This window comes from Bemisia tabaci, chromosome 7 (genome assembly GCF_918797505.1).
Source record: "Bemisia tabaci chromosome 7, PGI_BMITA_v3".
Classification (NCBI taxonomy): Eukaryota; Metazoa; Arthropoda; class Insecta; order Hemiptera; family Aleyrodidae; genus Bemisia; species Bemisia tabaci.
The window spans coordinates 42,253,594-42,271,308 of NC_092799.1; the positions used below are offsets into that span (position 1 = coordinate 42,253,594).

The window sequence follows — 17,715 nt, forward strand, 5'->3', positions numbered from 1 at the left end:
ATTCCTGGCCAACTCCCTTCTTTTTCTCTATGACGTGGATGATGGTAAATAAGTGATCAATCGTTGACCGACCGGCTCTGAAACCTGCTTGCTCTTCCGCTTCATGTTCTTTCCACTCCTCTTCAATTTTTGCTTTCAAGATTTTTCCATACACTTTGCTCAGGGTACCTGCAACCGACAGTCCTCTATAGTTATCACACTCATCTTTTCTACCCTTCTTCTTGTATATAGGTGACACCCAAGACTCTTTCCATTCTGTCGGTACCTTTCCACCGTCCAAGCAATCTTGCATCAGGTATCTCAACCGTTGAAACAGCTTCGAGAAAAGCATGCCTTCGAAAAGAAGGGGCCGAAAACTCTTGTTGATGTCGGTGAGAGGGTGACGAATAGTAATATTATATTGATTAATATTGGTTCAATTGTTTTTGTAAATGGGTTTCAAAAAAATTTTCGAGCAACCCTCTTTTTCTAAACCTTTATTCCTAGTTATTCTATGGGTGGAAATTATATTTTAAAACCGTGACGTTATTTTGTTGGAGACGACAATATTTTCATAACTTTACAAATATATGAAAAAAAGTAAAACATTTTTAAAATGTAACCTGAAAGGTTAGATACAATTTACACAAAGTCGATACAATCATGATCATCAGTTATCCCTTTAAAATAAGCGGTGAAAAACACCGATCGTGGCAAATTGAGGAATGCATGTTTTTTTATTGTCCGTCGGTGATGAGGAAATGTGTCACTGCGCATACACTACAGTGTAATTTCTGCGGTGATCGTGATCTTCTGCCATCAAGTCGAGGCGACACTGTTGAAGGCGCCCTAAGCAACTATTTCACCACAGAAGTATTGCACAGTATCAGACGGAAATGAAGGCGCACTATCGAGTGCAAATTGACTGGTATCGTTTACAACTGTGTAGAGTCCTACTGATCATACTATATACGGCTCTTGCGCGATCGATTTTTGTAAAACTTGGTGCCAGAAAGTGTTTTATGACGTTAAAGTCGAATTTACAGTCAAATATTCAAAATTCAAAAATCCAATATGGAGAAAGTGACCTAAAATGCTATCTTTGCGACTTCAAAATTTTACAACTTTGCAATCGAAATTATATCTATTCTTTTTCTGTTCAGTTTCAAAATCTATGTACTCTCGGCTAATTTAGGTTATAATGTCGGCGCTCTCTTTAACCTTATTGTGTGAAGACTGCTTGTCTATTTATTCATTTTATTATTTTATTCCTTTGACTTTTTTAATTCCTTATTTGATCATTCAGAGAAATATAATGAATTATCCTCATCATTACATCATTGACGCAAAAGCAAAAAAGCGAGATAATAATAACACTAATTGACACTTACTTTTCTTTTTCGCCCGATGAATTTTTCCTCGGTTGTCACTCTTACACAATGGCCATTTCGACTTCTGTAGAAGTCATCATCAGGTGCTTAAAACTAAGAACGAAAATAAAAATAAAAACCGAAGCTAAAAAATTGTCGTTAGATTCACGTATTATCGCCGGCGACGCGTCGCGATACTAGTCAGTGGGATATCTCGCGATATATTAGTAGTAATAACACTAATCATCAGTCAGTTTGTTTTGACACTTTTTCAACTCTTCGGGCCCGTTTACCTAAAGAGCTATAAATTTCGGATCTGCTTTTGTTAGTTCAAAGATTCTTACTCATACTTATTTTTCCCTTTCGTAACAAAAATATCATATAAATCATACTTGAAGGAAGCATTAAAATAATATTTTCAGTAGCGAGGAGAGGATTATCGATATATCCCCATTTGAGCTACGATGGTAAAAGATCAATTATTAAGGTGTTCGATGCGAACATCCCGTCTATCAATACTTTTCCATAGGTTTAAATGGCGTATCAATCGATTTATCGCAAAGCACACCACGCCACTTAATATTTCGCAACGTGTCTCGGAAAAATATCGGCAGATATCAGGGCAGAGTGTTCACATCGGATCATCCACCTCAAAACATAGAATGTGGCAAGAAATCTTGAAAAATACGAACGGAGATACATGGCTAGGTGGTTTTACCATAAATTTACCAACGCCATTGAACTTTTTAGTGGCATAAAGTGTATTTTATGTAGCAGAGAAAATAGTCCCCACCCTCGCCCCTACCCTTAAAAGCGGTTTCGCGTGGAGATGAATGATTTTTTTCTTTAATTTTGGTTATTGTTTTTGAAAAAAACTGATGTAATCGTTCGAGCTCATCGCATCAAAGCTTGTTAATTTCAGCTTCTAGTGTGAAATCATCCTTTTAAACTGTCTTTCCTTTTTTCACCAACGACAAAGAAAGAAACATTATGTCATTCTAAGGTCTCAATGCGACCATGAATTGGTTCTAACCACAAACTCATCCTCGTTTCGATTTACAGAACGAGGTATCCGTGGTCACTTCTGAGGTAGTTATACACTACATCTTGTGGCTTTAATGTGTGACTGCGAAACCCAAGAATGAATCCTTGAAATGGCTGGTGAATAATGTGAAACCATTAAATAATTTCTACAATTTTCCTTGGTTGAGACATTTCCGCGTCCCTTTTCTAACGCATGCCATAGTATAACATGCATAGCGCATGCCGTAGTATAATACGCATGACGCAATTTTGGGCCATATTATGTAAAAGAAACTTAGTTAGTGTTATTAGTAGAGTATCCCCTCAAATAGTAGTGCAAAACGTGTCTCATACCGCATTTGAAGGGTTAAGATTGCAAACCTAAACATATCTAAAATTTTAGTTCTCTACGATAAAGAGTGATTTTCTTATCCACCGTACAGGTTGTAGATAGCTCATCTCATCTCAGATAGGGATTGGCTTCGGCGCACTGATTCTGGATGTTTTATCCGTTCTTTCTCTTTTTCAGAGCGGTATTTTTCATTATTTTGAGGAGGTAGCGAGTTGATAAAGTCTCATGCGGTTGGGAGGCTTGTTCGGCGGGAAGCACTTTGGAAAAAAATACATGAAGAGCAGGAGGTACAAAAAGTAAAACGAACAAACTCTTTATGAAATTAAGAGGAAATTTTCAGGAAAGTCATATCATAGTCCGGAACTTTCTCCTCTGAGATATGTACAAGAAGGAAAAAAACGTCAGCTTAAACTGCTGTAGGAAATTATGTAGCCCTAAAATCCCTATGGGTATACCCGCGCCGCTTAGTGACTTTATATGTCTTAGGGTAAAGATGGTTAAAATTGGCCCAACAGTTGCGGAACGAAGAAGGGATTTGAGTAATCTTTGGATTTCCAATGGGTGGTTGGTCTAATAGTAATATTTTTTGTGATTTCAGGTGAAAACACTCTAAGTCCTCATTCATGCCAGTCGGTAGTTGAGTTGAGTCCGATTGCTGTAAGCGAAAATGAAGGAGACAATTCTAGAAAAAACAGCTGTCAAAGTGGCACCGAACCAAATCAGCCTCTCAGTAAGTAATGTTTTGAATTAATTTTTAAACTGTTGGTTTGTACATATTTATACCATTACTTGCTATGTGTAGATAAATGCTATTAAATATAAATGTGCCAGAAATAGTGACCCCTCATTGCGGAATGTAATCCATCTATAATGTGCCGCTGAAACCGAAGGAAATGATTACAACTTGGATACTTTAAAATTCAGCGATGCAAGGCATAAATTGAAATTTACCCATATAATTCAAGGCTGTTCCGGCTAGAGCCTCTCCCCTGCATAAATATCATCGTTGCAAACGTCATGCATTCATATCCTTACTATCCCTAGCCCATAAATCCAAACCCGGCCTAAGCAATCTTGTGCCAGGAATAAGTGATAAGGCTTTCCAACCTTAATATTTGAAATTCGAACAGTGAGTCAAATAACAAATGGATTACATTTTGCAATAAGGAACCACTATCTCTAGCTCTTCCATAAAAGCACGTATCTGCATAGGAATTCAATGGCATATATGTTGTTTCTAAAATGAGCCAGAAATAGTGGTTCCTTATTGCAAAATGTAATCCAAATGATCCTTAAAGAATTGAATATACATTTCATGAATGGCTGGAATCAAGGTGAGAAGGAGATTCTGAGAAAAAATGAATGGGGCTCAGCGAAGAAGTGACAAGCAAATGTATATTTTTTTCATTTTTTTAAATTACTTGACTGTATAGGAAGACCAATGGATCTGTTGCAAACTCGTTTTGAAGCTTTAGCTCAAAAACCACAAATATACGCACCAAAAATATCTGAAATTCCTTCCTTTCATTATTATTAGTGTAAAAAATGTGCGGATTTTTTAACTTTTCGCTCTAAAATTTATACCAAGGTAAATACATAATTTGAAACAGAGGAGGTACGTGAATTTCACGATTCCACGCGAAGCTAAAAAATCCCCCGTCATGTGATGCAGTTTTTCAAGAAATAAAAACAAATAAAAATATTTTTTTTTTTAAACTTAAGTTGAAAAGTATGAAAGCTATTGCTATGTTAAATAGGATTCTTTGGGATCAAAGTATCTCTAAAGAAAAAAGAGAATGATTTATAACACCACAATCAAAAGCATTCTGACCTACGGCAGTGAAGTGTGGCCCATGAAAGAGCGTACCAAAAAGATTCTTAAGGCAACTGAGATGGATTTCTGGCGAAGATCAGCCGGAATCTCGAGGAGAGATCACGTAAGGAACGAAAGAGTCCGTGAGATCATGAACGCCGAGCAGAACATCGTGCATGAAATTATGACCAAACAGCTTGTCTGGTATGGTCATGTTCAACGAATGGCGGATGATAGGTTGCCTAAGAAGGTGCTAGATTGGGTTCCTCCTGGGAGAAGACGTATGGGACGCCCAGCAAAATCGTGGATTGGTGGCATTCAAGATGAAATCACAAGATGCCATCTACCAGATGACCTCTGGATCGATAGGCAAGGATGGCGATTAGGTGTCGCAGAGCGCCCGAGCGCGCTGTAAAGCGACTGGAATGTATGTATGTATGAAAAGTATGAAAATGAAGATGTAAGAGAAACGGCGTTTGTTTTGTTGTCTGTTCTAAAAAAACCTGCAACACACGATGGTGGCCATTTTGAGTTTCACGTGGAGTTTTTAAAAGCGGAGTAACGCATTTGTGTCAAATTACGTTTTTGCTGAACACACGCTCAAAAAACGCAGATCTCATAAAAAGTCCCAAGAGTGAATACCAGACTTTTTTGTTGTGTTCATTATGATCTATAAGCAACTATCAATAAGTTTTCTTCTTTTTTATTTCACTTCTCTCGATAAAAGTTTAGAATAAACTCACTACAGATATTTACCTCCTGACATTCGCCAAAAAAAACTGGCTCATCTCTGATGAAGTTTGTTTAAATTATTTTACAATGCCACTTGGCAACGCAGTCCTGGACGGGAAACCTACTCGTTTCCTTCATCGAGACTGGAGGCATGGAAATTTGCGTATTAGAGCTAGGAACGACGGGTGAGGCGTCCGCCAGCTGCTCCAGGAGGAAAGAATTGCAATGGGGTTGCCTAGACTGTGAAGCACAGGAACTAACATTACAAATTCATAAGACATGTTCCACGGCCATACCCAGCGGAATGATACAAGGCTTGCGGTGTTCTCACCTCCGACGAAGATTTACAACAGAAAGTAGTACTGCCGTACTAAGTAAAAACGCCGTATGAACATTCGAGAGTTGCCAAATTCCCTTCGGTAAAATGTTTATTTTTAAAAAAATTTGTGAATATTTGTCCTTGAAATTTTCAAGAACTTTATGTTAAATTGCGAAGAAAATTATCTGAAAAACTTGAAGGACAATATTAATAAGTTTACCAGGGAATTCGTGTTTTATCAAAGGAAATTTGGCAACGCCTGAAGGTTCATACGGTGTTTTTCCTTAGAACGGAAGAGTAAGAGACGAGCTGTTGTCCATCTTCACTTTTACAATACGCTCGGGGGAAAAGGGTTTTTTTTTATTCGTTACGCTTGTAGTAATAATTTACGATGCGAAATGATTCGTGCAAACATCAGAATTAAGAGCCTTCGAGTTAAAATATTCTTGTTGCCAAAAACTTTTGCGTGCACAGTTTTGTATGTGACTTGGCAGCGTCGCAAAGGAAGCGCATGGAACTACCACGGCAGAACTCAATTTAATGCCGTCATTTATTCAAAAGCTCATTAAATTGAATTGAATCAAGCCTCTATAAGGCTAGTTTCCACACATATATGCTTCGCCAGTGTTACAGTCATTTCCATGCTTTTGCATCGCTACAAGAGGAGTAAGACAGTGAGAACAGCAATAACAAGTAACCTCTGCACTGTGAGAAACGGATTAAAATTGTAGTTTTATTAGTCAAAATCCAGTGAATCAGTACAAGTAATATTCGGAGGTTGGTTCGTCAACACAATTTTTTCGGAAAAGAGAAGATTTATTTTAACATTTTTATATGCTCGGTGTATTTTTTATATATATATATATATATATATATATATATATATATAATATATATTATATATATATATATATATATATATATATATAGTCGCTTTACAACGCACTTTGGCGTTCTACGACACCCAAACGCCACATATGCCTGTCTTCCCAGAGGTTCTCGGGCAACTGACACCGCAACATCTCTTCGTCAACGCTTTCGTCGGTGTATTCTTTTAAATTTTAATTCTTAGAAAAAAAGTAAATTCTTCTTTTTGCACCCTGTATTCTTCTGTCTACTCCCCGAGTTACCACTCGTTTGCGGTTTGCCCATTTCACGATTCTGAGCGGCAAAATGCATATATTTGAGAAAGTTAGGTACAGATTTGGCAACTGGAGGATTTTATGCTTGGAATAAGTATAAAAATCGTGAGGAAACATGGAACTTAAAATTCTAAGAGCTCTTTTTGGTTTATTCTGGTGTAAAATAAGTTTATGTGGCGGTAAACTGGCATAGGCACCATCTCTAACAAACTAATTACAACTCGCTTAGATAAGTGCTGGGATTGAAAGAGGTTCGGGACATTCGAAAAAACCATAATATTTCAGAATTCAAAAAAAAGGAGGAAAAAAATAGGAAGAAAAAGAGGAGGGAAAAGATAAGGAAGAAAAAGGGAAGGAAAAAGAGAAGGAAGAAAAAGGGAAGGAAAAAAGATAAGAAAAAAGAAAGAGAGAAGGAAGGAAGGATAAGAAGGAACGGAGGGCAGCTTTAATTATTCATGATAAAATTTACTCAAACTGTAATTTGGACGCTTCAAATTTTCGAAAATTTTCTGGACTTCCCCTATTTCGCCCCCCCCCCCATTCTCATTCTTGTATCTGGATCCGCCCATGTGCCTTTCCCCATTGCATACCATTTTGATCCTTAGTATACGGAGTTCTAAATATAATTTTTAAAATATGGAGTTAAAATATATTGTATCTGTATCCATTAGACCAAATTTTTCACAATTTCTATTATTAATCCACGCCTTCTTCTTCTTCTTCGTCTTCCTCTCCTTCTTCTTTGAGTAATATTATTAATTTCCACCTTCCTCTCTTCCTCCTCCTTCCTCTTCCTCTTTGTCTATTTCTTCCACTGCTTCCCCTTTTTCCTCCTCTTCTTTCTCCCCGGGCAGCCTTAAAATGTACAAAAACACGGTTGATTGCAGGACAGTAAGCCGCTTCACGCGCAAGACTGTTTGTAAATTGGCGCTTTTCGTATCCAATAAAGCTGCCAGAATATACAACCGGGAGAAACTCTTACCCTCGACCCCCATGTCCCTTGTTCCCGTTCACCTGGCTCGTGCTGCTACCCTGTTACCCTGCTACCCTGCGGAATGATGGATAGGGCCGCCGCAGTTGCCGCCGCGCCGCAGCCGCGAGACCCCTGGCTGTCCCTTCCTGAACCCTGTTCAAACAACATCCCTTGTCTCCAGACTTGTATGCACAGTCCAACCGTGCCGCCGCCGTGACCATCGCACGGACCAGCACCCCCCCCCCCTCCCCCGTCGCTTTTATTTATTCATTTTCGGGCGGGGAATGTCCGCTTTAAGACGAATCCACCGATGCCGATTCATGGAAGTTATTCTAGGTGGCGGTAGCCACTCCGGCCCAATCCCAAAAAACTCCCCCTAAAAAGTTGACGACCTAAAAAGAAAAAAAGTTAAAGACGGTGGCTGTTGCCTGTAGTCTTAACTGTAGGGATATACTGAAAAAATACCATTTTCATGGAATGTAATAATGGTAATCAACGACGGGCTCAGTGGTAGCATATCGATGGTAAAGTGCAAAACCACGTATATCCATTTTGGCGTTTCAAAATTTCCGCTCCTATTTCAATTTTTTCGAAGAGAAACGAGGCGAAGAGAGAAATATAGTGATGCAGCCTGGAATTTTGTACAGAATATTCTGCTGACAGAGAGGAAAACTCAAAGAAATTTCCAAATAATTAGGTAGACTAGAAATCAGCAACGTACTCAATGCTAGCATATTGAAAATCGATGGCAAAGTGCAAAACTTGTATCTCTATTGCGGTGTTTCAACTTTCCGCTCCACTTTAATTTTTTCGAAGAGAAACGTGGCCAATATATAGCCTGAAATTTTCGCAGAATATTCTGCTAAGAGAGAGGGAAACTTAAAGAAATTTCCGACGAATTACGGCGACTGTTTTTTTCTAAAGAAACAGCAAAGTATAACAGGAAATTGCCACCCAGTACACTCTTAAGGTCATAGGTGGATCCGAGGGGGCACGCCCCCCCCCCCCGTTGGCCTGTAAAAAGGAGGAGGAAAAGGAAAGAAGGAAAGGACAGATGAAAGAATGTGTGCTCATTCTCACTACAGATTCACCTTATAAAATTTGGTGATTCTTCCGTGAAGAACGTCCATACGTTTGACTGCCTTCATTTCTACATACTTTTCCATCTCTCTCGTATACCTTTTGTAATCCCTCAGCTGAATCAATGGCAGATTCATCTTCCTTAATTTTCAAAGAATCCAATGAAGTGAAGTGGCAACTTTGGAATAAGTTTACGTGAAGCCCGCGAGTCGGTCCTGCTGAGGAGTGGACGTAAGCAGCAGTTGTGCAAATTTAAATGCCATCGACATTTTGCTCGTAATTTTCCCAGCTTGATGCGGTTTCTCGGGAGCAGTGACGCTCGACTCTGACTTGACACTGTTGCCACTTTATTTAGTAAAACTTCGATTCCGACATGTATGCTAATTTAATAAGAAAGCTAATCGAAAATATTAATGAGAGCAAAAAATTAATGTCTCTCAAATGAAAAAGAATTATAGCCCACTTGTCTAGCACCTATGACATTTTCTATGATATATGTAGTTTATTTTGCTTTATTTTCCGCCCTAAGAGCGCCAAAATTAATCATTTCACCTCCTGTTCTCTCTACAGAGGGGTACTAATTGAATACAAATGTAAATCATATCAAATCTGCGTTCCTCCGCAAATATAGTGGTACCACGCGTTCATAAATTTCTCCAATGTTTCATTGGAGTCCTATGGAAAGGAGAGGAAAGGGCTCTCGCAGATACTGCGTGGCATGAGAGAAATTCTTCTCGGACAAAAGAACATAACTACATTTCAACGTTGAAAAATTTCCAATCCAAGTTCGTAATTTTATGAAACAACTATTGAGTCTTTCTAACTGAAAATTTCCCCGAATTTTCTCCACACTCGCCAAAATCACCAACAATGAAGTGAAATTGTGCATGGCGTCATTTTCTTGTAATAATTTATTTGTATGAGTCAATTTCGCAACCTTGGAACGGAATCATGTTCCTAGCCCCTTCCGAGTTCTTATCAAAATAGTTAACCTTAAAAAACCGGCGAATGGACAGAAGGTGTCAACGCTTATGCATTGCCAAGATCTTAATTATGATTATGGACGGTAAGTCATGAACGTTCGGGGCCTGTTGAGGAGGACAAGACAGTAACATTTCGCTCTCTTCGAACTGTGAGCAGGAAGGAAGCGTCAAATTTTTTGTCGGTGTGAATCGCACTTCGTATTTTCTTAGACGAAAGAATGTAGCCACACTCCAACGTGGTACTCCTATTTCCACTTGCAAATTTGTTCCTATATCAGGAGACAGTTGAGCGTTTTCATCGGAAAATTTCACTGAATTATCTACTGATTTCATCAAAATATCCATTGAATTTCGGTCATAAATTGCACAGGTATACTTTTGCAAAATATCAACTTGTTTGAGTCAATAAATTTTGCAACCTCGTATTGGAGATATTTTCCTCTGTCTGGGGAATAACAAATTCACCCCTGCGACGGTCCTGATAATCAAGACACTATTGTAACTTCAATAATTGATGATGTTGAAAGGAATCAATGCAAAGGTTACATCCATTACATACATAAAAATGTGAAAATATAAGTAACGATAGCTGTTTCAGATACTGATTATACGTAGTCTGCCCAGAAAAATTTATATTTTTCGACATGAATAACGCTTGAATATTTATATAACTTGTTGGCACAAGGTATACTGAACCGAAAAAAGAAAACCGCAAGATCGAATGGTCACCCGTTTCCCTCGAAATTGCCAAAAATTGGTATTTCCAATGAAATACTTCGATCTTTCCCTTTTCCCGCCGCTGTTTCGAGCACTTCCGATTGCAATTTTGAAATTTCCTTTTGCGTGCTGATACTTCTATCCATAATTGTTACTAAACCGTAAAAAAGTGAAGATCGAAAAAAACCCGAGTCGCGGTGTGTTTTCGATCTCACTGATTCAATTGTATCTTATTTGTACATTGTACAAGCACACAGATATAAATGTTAGGTATATCCGCTGCGCTACTTTGCGGCACAAAATCGGGGGAAAAGGGAAAGGATAGCTTCTTCGAGTCTCTTTTGCTTCATATATTTCCTGACAGTGTACCGATTCTTCATTATTTTTCGGTAAAAATACAAATCAGTCGTAAAGAGGGCCTGCAAAAGCCCATAAATGCATAAAAAAGGGCAGAAGGTGATACCGCACCGGCTACCTCGGAAGCCGTACACGCGCATCGCAGTCGCTCTCTCGATGAGCTTTCGAACACACGCCTCAATACCGGAATCGTGACTCACACAACGACTCCCCCGAGTTTACTCACATCCGCCCGTTGCCAAATCCCCGGGAAAATCGATCATTTTCCCACCTCGAGATCCCGCGAACCCGTCCGACGGAGCAACGCCGCGGCGTCATTATATGTGCAACCGGCAAGGTTTTACATCGCGCTATAATATGATCGATAGTTAAACCTCATGTTAACGTGTGCTCTGATCAGATGAGAGTCAAGAATCCAACGGCGGGGCGGCTCGCAAATTGACGGAAATTAGGAGCCCTCGCGCTTCCAACACGGGGACAAAGTGTGACTGCGGTTTAGCGTTGCTCTCCACTCCGGCGAGGATTAGCCTTTAGCGGGCTTGATTTTAAAAACGATAAACCATCTGTTGATTTTCAGCCGGATCGGGTGTCGCTGTCACCCTGACAAGATTTCCGACACCCGGAAGAGGAAGGTGACTGTCACACGATCCGCCCGCTTCTAGCCAGAACTCGAGTGCAGTAAACACCAGATTATCCGGACTAATGTGGCGGGCGGGTAGTTTAGATACTCAAAAGTTCGGATAATCCGAGGGTTACTTGAAACATCGTCGATGATTGTAATGTCGATGTAAGTGAATGTTAAGTCCGGAGCAATTCAGCGACGTACCATTTATCGTACGGTGTTTCGTTTCACCTCAGCACCATAGTATTATTCACTTACAGTATAATGGAGATGTTGTATGTGTGAGGAATTTGCGATTTGACTTTTGACTCTTACGTAAAAGTTCGCGAGAAACACGGTGGTCCCACTGGTTTTCTCTGAAATCAACTCTCAAGCTCAAAAAAAGCTCTCAAGTTGAGGCCAAAATTGAGGGGGTATCACACGTTATCCTGCAGAGAGTCCACGTCTACGTCAAGACAATCTCTCCATGGAAAGATAGGGAACAAATACATTGACAAAGCTACCACTTTATTTGGGGACTCTAAAACTGAAAACACGGCAATCCTGCTAATGTATATGGTCGTATCTTTGCATGGAGAGTTTGTCTTGATGGAGAGGTGAACTCTCAGGATAGCGTAGGATATCCCCTCCATTTTGGTCTCAACTTCAGAGATTTTCTTGAGCTTGGAATTTAATTTGAGAGGAAACCAGTGGCATCATCGTGTTTCTCGCGAACTTTTACATAAGAATCAATAGTCAAATCGCAAATTCCTCACACATGCATCATCTCCATTCTACATGACAATTGTCTAAAATGGGTTAAGAAAGGGTCACAAAATCGAAAAAAAGATCATTGATGTCCGGCTCTGTTTCGAGACGAACTTCCTAACGTTGTACTTTTGAAAAAGTGCAATGGTGGGTGGACTAGGTCTAAAAAAAAAGCGAATCGACATTGGATGGAATGTGCACTATCCCGCGGCGCGAACTATGTCAAATTCAATGAGCTTGACCTTGATTCGCGGCATAATCCCATGGGTGGTGTAGGTGTTCGGTTCGGGACGGGAGTCAGAGGGAACCAACGAAGGTTTACATTACACGGTGCAAGGGCTCAAGTTGACTTATACTTGAGGCAGGAAGGAGGCGGGTCTCTCGCTCTGTGGTCAGTTACACGCAATCACATTACCCTATGAAATTACTTTCCAGCTGATACTCAGGCAACTGTCCGTTCCGGGTGCTCTCCGGCTTGGCGAAATTATTTTTTGCCCAAAGCGTGGGAGGGTCTTTATTCATCGCTTGTTTTAAGGTAGACGGAAGTAAACATCAAAAGGATCGCATTTAGTAAAAAGGAACCAACGCGATTGCAGTGTTTTCAAGATCGTGCAACTTCTTCTTTTCTTTTAAAAATACTTAATATATGGACTGAGTTAAGCAGAAAGAAACCAACCTACATTTCGGAAAAAATTAAGTTATGAGTGGTTTTGAACTCAACCACTGCTCTACTCTCTATCGCCAAAAATTCAAAGCTGGAGCAAATTTTGCAGAAATTGACTTGAAGTTTATCTTTTGCATTGAGTCTTATGCAGGAGCTAAACTTTCAAAGTCTTTTCCTCGGTTCGATCCCGATGTGGCTTGGTTCCTTTCTGTTTAACTCCGTCCATATGTACAGTACTAAATTTACACAATTAACTTTCTTTAAAATTAACCATTTTTGGTGGGGAAAAAACACTTTTTGCCATTCCGGGAGATTTTTTGGAAAATTATAAAGAGCAACTTTTTTACAACACTGGCGATCGCGCTGGTTTCTTTTTGCTGAATGCGATCCAAGTCATCGAATCAATTTTGGTAAAATTCGTCGTTCCCCAATGAAGGAACGTAACTCCATTCCAAAGTTGCAAAATTGACTAAAACTATTTATTTTTTTACAAGAATATACCTGTGTAATCTTTGTCCGAATTTTTTTTTATTTTTGCTTGAGATCCGAAGTAAAATCAGTGAAATTTTCAGCTACAAATGCCTACAAATGCCCACGATTCTGTTAGTAAAAATGCAATTTACAATGAGAAATTTGGGGACATTTAAATGTAATTACGTTCTTTCGTAAGAGGGGGGGACGAATACATTTCGCCTATTACATTTTTATAGCAACAAATGGATCCATTAAGCTGCGAGACACGTTAATATTTTAATTTCTTTGGAGGAGCATTGACCAAAATGTTTCTTTGAAATTTTGTGATTTTTTTTTTAGCAATCCTCAAAAAATTTCGATTAAATTTATTGGACAGTTTTCCTGTTAAAAAAAAAATATTACATGAGCAAAAACTTACAACAACTACGCACTTTTCTTCTTTAGCGATCGATATACTGCATATTATAGTCTCAGTGCGTTGTTTTTCCCCAGATTCAAAAGGTTTCTAGTAAAGCACTATATTCGTACATATTGTGAGTTAGAAATCTTACCCGAACATCTTGCCAAAATCTAAAGCATCTCCTAATCCGAAAAATAATCCTAAAGTATCTATAGGTGTCCATGTTCGTGAATGGTGCATAATTACTGATTCTACATGTCACTGAGAAAAGACTTGTAAACACCTATTACCTTATCATGATATACGATGTATCTAGTTCCGGCTAACACTAAGCTCTCTCTTAGTTCATCATTTACTAGAAACGTCACTAACATCAAAATTGTTGGATGAAGGAAATGAAATTAAAGGCCCTCAAATACAAGCATATTCAGCTTAAGTTCGACTTTGCGATTATATTTCCAGCGGCGGTAAGCGGTTACTTAAAAAGGAAAAAATAAATAAAATAGAAATATACGTCTACCTCATAGTTTTATTATATTAGTTTAGTTTTTCGTGTGTAAACGTAAGTCAGCTGTATAAGTGATGTACCTGATCCGCAAATACTTTTCACGTAAAGCTTTTGTTACATGCTCTCCTCGTGCTCAAGGATAAAAAGCATCCCATTTGCGAACAATACATATTTTAATTTATTTTTAATACTGTAAGTCGTCATATTTCAAACAGGGGCAACAGATCCGGGTTCTTGAGAGCAACTTTGAAGCGTTATCATGCAGTATGCAGCTTCTTTTCATAAATTCCTCCTCTCATGTCACCGATTATTGCTTGCATATTTCCTCCTCTTTCGCGACAGAAGCATTACAGTATGTTTACAGTTTACAGAATTCATAACTTTCAAAGAAATTCAGCTCAATCGGAAAGTTTAATTTTTGAGCGATTTAAGCCTATTGCGAAAGCTGAAAGGCTGTGCAGTATATCCCGTCATCTCAGACACCCTTTTTACCTTCCTCTTACTCTACTTCATAGGACGAGATCTTCAGCGTAACCTGGAGAATCAAAAAGTTGTTGATTATATTTCTTTTGAAAGTTTAGGTAAGATAAAATACACATCCTCAGAAGCAAGAAGATATTCTATGAATCCTAAAGATTTTTATTTAACAAAATACGTGAACATGATGTAAAAATGTTATGTATAGTTCACGAAAGAAAACCTTTTTTATGTACAGCGAAGGAAAAAGAAATACTTTTCCTTTATAAAAATAATATCAAATGCCGCTAACCAGGCCACACATTACATTACATCATTTTACCGTATTGTTACCCTTTTATCGAATAATGCCTTATTAAACGAACCGTATAAAAACCTTTAGGACCATGAAGACCCTTTTCGAAAAGGGAACATCATAAGTATTCAGGTCTCCCTAAAAAGTACGTGACTCACTATATGTTCTTTTGCCAAAATTGCCTAAGTTTTTCACCTGAACGCCGTGATGACAGCACCACAATCATCAACCCTGAGCTCTATTCTGTCGTGCTACCGGAGAGACCAAGACAGCCTTTTTCGGAATCAAGTTTCCTTAAAAATTCGGCTACTCTAATTTTGATTAATACTGGCCAATTCAGCTTAAACAGAAAGATGTGGTTTTCTTATAAAAAAATGAGTTGTGAGAAATCAGAGGATGCGTAAAAATTGGCGCGATCTGAGACAAGAATGCAGTAAGTCTATAGTATCTAACTGGTTTAGAGATCTTTGTGTACTTGAGTTAATTGCTAACCTTAATTTTTTTTTAGTTATTTTACTGGCTTATATTACGATTCGAAACCTCCAGCCACTAAGACGAGGTTCTATTCAATGTGCACAGGCATCATCGCGGGGTTGGTACATTCATGCTCTAGTCTTTCAAATTATCAGAAATTAAGGCAGAGTAGAATCTGTTTCTGCAGAGCCACTTGTCGGCTCCGTGAAAATTTGACGCCACCACCGGGATTCGAACCCAGGACCAATTGGACTAGAGTTAGACGTGCTGACCGTCGAACAGCCAACCTGGCCGGCTTACCCTTAAAATGTGATAACTGGACCTAAACAGAAAGGAACCAAGCAACATCAGCTATCGCCAAATTTAATCAGGCAATTTAATTTTTTCCATAAAAACGGTCGTGCGGATTTTAGTGCAAATTTCAGTAAATTTTCTCCATAGTACGAGGCAAATTCCTTACACTTTTCAAAGGAATCCGCACAAACGTTCTCTCGTAAAAAATTAAATTGCCCCCTTAAATTTAGCAATAACTAATGTGGCTTGGTTCCTTTCTGTTAAACGCGGTCCTATTGTTTGTATAAAACGAGACTTCAAGAATCTAAACAATTTCTACGAATATGTGGGAAGATAACTGACATTTTCACAGGAGGAGCGTAGACATTTTTTGGTAAAATTTTCCTTTTCGATGCCACTAGGCCCGTTTCACGAAAAATTTCAGGTTTGTAGTGACCGTGATTTTGAGGTTTACGGCAGTATATTCATCTGATTACAGGTTTGGACCCACGACAATTACTGCATGGTCGTCACGGTCACCACTGGGAGCACAGATACTTGGGCAAGGATCATCGGAGAGCAGGCGCAACGTTCCAAGGAAGGGTCTACAATTTCCTGGAGCGGCCTACTGGATGGAAGTGTTTCATCTACCACTTCTCTGTGTGAGTTACTATTATTATTCTATTTATCTCATTTTGCATGCATCCACTTTACCAGTTCTCCAAATGGATCAGTGAGAACGAAAACACACCAACTCGGTAACTAAGAAATGCTCAATGGGCCTGTTGCATGCAAGAGATACAGCCGTGCGAATAGACTTTTTAGAGGTTAAATGACATGAAAATTAAACGGCAACTCGCGGCTATTTCCGGTCAACTAAAACTGACAACATAACCTAAAAATCGGAGCTCGTGACATCGTGAAATGAAATGTAGAAGGATTGCGTTGGATATTTAAAAGTTGATCGATTTGGTGACCGCATAAAGCGTATATGGACCACTATAAGAGATCACGTTGGGTTTGTGAACAAACTGAAGGAAAAAATAACAACAACAACAACGACTCGGCATCTTCCGGAAATCACCGAGCCCGCCGTTTGCTCGTTTCCGGTGATTAGAAAACTGCCCCCAGACGCGGGAAATTTAAAAAAGCGCGTTCCTAACAACGCAAATTGCGCAGTAAGGAGTGTATTTCAGACTTTTTTAATGTGACCATCGTAATTTTCGTGTCATTTAACCTCAATAAAGTCTATTCGCACGGCTGTATCTCTTGCATGCAACAGGCCCATTTTCATCAAAGAGGGTCAGTTTTCATAAAGGTAAAGTGAAGTTAACGCATTTGTTCCAACTTGGACCGCTAATGTGGCCTTAAGTACTTGTCTTTCGGCACCAAAAATCTGTTCTTTGCACTAACTTTTTCAACTACTGTGCAGTTGTGTATATGTCTTGATTATTTTCATTTTTTCGAGTTGGCGTGTTTTCGTTCTCACTGATTCAAATGGGGTGCTGCGGTGTGCTAAGGAAGAACGCCGTGTGAATAGTCAGTGACGATTCTTGAAGTTTTCAGATACTTTAGATCGAATTAAGGAAAAATTTTCCGAGAAACCGGAAGAAAATCATTCCAAAATTTCTCTGAAATTGCATTAGGGACATAGTACGATAGGACATTCTGATACGTCTCTAAAACTCCTCACATGGGTGATTCTTGAAATTCGGCAACACTTTTTTTCCTCCCTTTGAATGTATGTAAAACAATCGATATTCTCGGTGAGGCAGTTTGCCTCACCGAGAATATCAATGTTCTCATGAATTTTCATGAAAATTTCATGAAATGGAGGAAAAACAGTATTGCCAACTTGCAAAATCGCCACTATGAGGAGTATGAGAGACATATCGACGGTGAAAGTCCGCAATCACATAACTCGATTTGCGACGTCGCAGA

General features: G+C 39.0%; 1 protein-coding gene across 1 annotated transcript in view; it reads left to right on the forward strand.

The window, feature by feature from the left end:
* KCNQ (KCNQ potassium channel) overlaps nucleotides 1-17,715 on the forward strand; it is a 232,919-nt gene that overhangs the window by 36,692 nt on the left and 178,512 nt on the right. Inside the window, exons 3-4 of the mRNA XM_072302603.1 lie at nucleotides 3,323-3,454; nucleotides 16,274-16,436. Of these exons, the coding sequence (XP_072158704.1) occupies nucleotides 3,323-3,454; nucleotides 16,274-16,436 (295 nt within the window). The remainder of the gene's footprint in view (nucleotides 1-3,322; nucleotides 3,455-16,273; nucleotides 16,437-17,715) is intronic.